Source organism: Arachis ipaensis, chromosome B10 (assembly GCF_000816755.2).
Source record: "Arachis ipaensis cultivar K30076 chromosome B10, Araip1.1, whole genome shotgun sequence".
NCBI lineage: Eukaryota > Viridiplantae > Streptophyta > Magnoliopsida > Fabales > Fabaceae > Arachis > Arachis ipaensis.
In genome coordinates, this window is record NC_029794.2 from 136,025,082 (window position 1) to 136,027,935 (window position 2,854).

Sequence of the window (2,854 nt, forward strand, 5' to 3'; positions counted from 1 at the left end):
CTAACCTAATATGTTTTTTGGTTTTGCTAATAGATAATAATAACTTTTGTAAACAATGTAAATAATAACTCTAGAATTGATTCAATAAAGTAAAAAAATATTCTACTCTCAAATTACTTCCTAAACTTTAATATTATAATAACCATTTGCATACCTAATAAATTGAATATCCAGCCATTATTAATTGTGCATGAGTAAATCGAATAAAAAAAATAATCATCCAATTAAAAATAATGAACATAATCATCGGCATACCAATTGAATTAAACATAAGACATATCAATTGTTCACATTGTTTAATATTCTCATTATCTATCTATACTTTTTCTATATTTTTTCTATTTTTTTTATTTTTAAGGAAAAATAGTTAACTATATATAATTTAATTTTCATGCATGGCGATAACAAAAACCAAAAATAGATAGAGGAATAGTCGCAAGCAGAAGATAACCAAAAAAAAGAGTTACTATTTTGAGTAACACCAAGTTAAACTTATAAGCCATGTTCTATATGGTTGTAAATGTTATTGAATTCTATACCGACTAAAACAATAGACACACAAAAAGGAAAAGAAAACTATGATCCTTATATTATAACGGTTTAACTAGAGAATTTCGATTCACGATGAGATGTGTTGGGAATGGAAGGATTGAAGAAAATAAAAAGGAGGCCTGTTTGAGGAGATGAAGTAGAATGAGAAGCAATATGGCTCCAAAAGAAGCAGCAAGTGTCGCATGATGATGATGATGAGGTGATTTTGCTGCGAGATAAACACAATCCAGAAATATGAAAAGCCAGCTTAGCCTTTCCATAAGCCCCTTAATCCTCTGCAACATGATTCTGTTGTTGCCGGCGGCGGCGATTCTGCATATAATCCTGAAACAGAGAACCCCAACAACCATGAAAGTGGTGAGTGACCAAGCCCTGTACCTAACCACCTTCCCTCCCACCACCAGCTCCTCTTTCCTGCACACACAAGAATCGCACTCTCCTGACAATCTCGAATTCTTCATCGCGTCCAAGCCCGTGTAATAAGGCACCACCACATAGTCCAGGTACAGGCTTGCATGCAGGATTCCTGATACTGTCGATGCTGCAAACAATGCATACCTCAAGTCCTTCTTCTTCTTGTTCTCATCTTCTTCTTCCTCTTCCTCCTCCTCCTCCTGAGAGTCAAAGACCAATGCAGAGATGAGGACCAGGTGGAGAATTGCAGGGCCAGTGGATGATATTGGGAATAATGTGTTGATTTGAGGACCCTTTGCAAAGGTTAAGATCACTAGTGGGAGTGATATTGGTCCACATGGAAGCAGGTACCTTGTTGTTCTTTGTGTTGATGAAGAAGAAGAAGAAGAAGAATAACGAGACCTTGCAATGGTAGCAACAATCACAAGTGTCACCAAATAAGAAGCTGTCGCGAAGAGGAGGACCAAGATATCAACATAAGGTGGGTAATTTGCAGGGTAAGTTGTCTCGCACACATAATGGTAAGGGCAATTCAGTAAATCTAAGGTTTCCTCGACTTGCCAGCTAGTGCATTTGAAGAATGTGGCGGCGGCATGGGAATCTGCTTCTGTTAAGGTTAGGTCCCGTCCAGGTTGGATTGTTGGGAGCATTTTATTCTCAATTCGCTTAGCTTGCTTTAATTTGTTTTGTTCTGCTGTGTTGCATCTGTTAAATTAACTTTATTATTATTGTTATGGTTGGATATTGTTGTTGGTGGTATGAATTAGAACTAGACCAAGAAAGACCAACTAACCAAGTTTATTTCCCACTCCATAGTCCATATATAGAGAGGAAAAGTGTTGGTTTCAATGGGAAGCGTATTGGTGAGTGGAAGGAAGCAAGATTGATTTCAAAAAAAGTGCAATAAGATTAAGGCAACGTGACTCCAAAGGGAAAGGGTTATGGTTTGGTGAGTGATGCCCATTCATTTCATTTTATTTGATGTGCTGTGCTGCCAAATAATATTGGTATACCAACACTCCCTCATTTCGACCCTTCCTATTTAATTCATTTTTACAAATCATTTGTTATTCTTATTTCTTCATTAAATTATGGTACGCTGGGAAGATAAAAAACATGCTGATGCTCAAGTTTCGCAATGCATCTTTTCCTTCCTATTAGGATATTTTATACTTGACCGTTCTATAAATGATTTTATAAACGCTCATCAAATTTAAAATTTTATCCTGGTTTTATTGAGATAATACTCAATTTGATCCTGAATTTACACGCGAATCTCAATTTAGTCTCTGAAGTTTCAATTGCCTCTATTTAGCCTCCAAACTTTGTGAACATAACTCATGTTAGTCCTTGAAACAATTTTCAACATACAAACGTTAACGGAACACTGTCGTGACAGCCAGATGCCACACTAAACTTTGTAAAATAATGTCGTTTTGGTTTTGGCACTCAAATAACCAAAAAACAATATCCTAAATAGTGTTTATTAAAATTTTACCTAACAAAATAAGTAATACAATGCCTTTTTGAGCTATTTAAATGTCAAAACCAAAACTGCAACATTTTACAAGTTTTAACGTAATATGTGATAGTCTACAACAGCGCTCTATTAACGTTTTTATACTAAAAATGATCTTAGAGACTAATATGAGGCACGTTTATAAACTTCGGGGACTAAATAGAGACAATTGAAACCTCAAGGACTAAATTGAGATTCGCGTGTAAGTTCAAAGACCAAACTATTATCTCGATTTTATTTTTATGAAATTTTGCTTGCATCCTTTTCTTTTCTTGAATCAACACTAATAAACTTTTTTCATTTTTTGCACTTGAAAAAAATTAACTCCTAATAATTTTTGGTCCTTACAAAATTATAAATATTTTTAAT

The 2,854-nt window shown here is 34.8% G+C and overlaps 1 protein-coding gene across 1 annotated transcript; it reads right to left on the minus strand.

The window, feature by feature from the left end:
• LOC107621628 lies at nucleotides 448–1,879 on the minus strand. The gene has a single exon (XM_016323661.2). It carries the CDS (start codon nucleotides 1,614–1,616, stop codon nucleotides 591–593), a length of 1,026 nt encoding a protein of 341 aa, XP_016179147.1. The 5' UTR covers nucleotides 1,617–1,879; the 3' UTR covers nucleotides 448–590.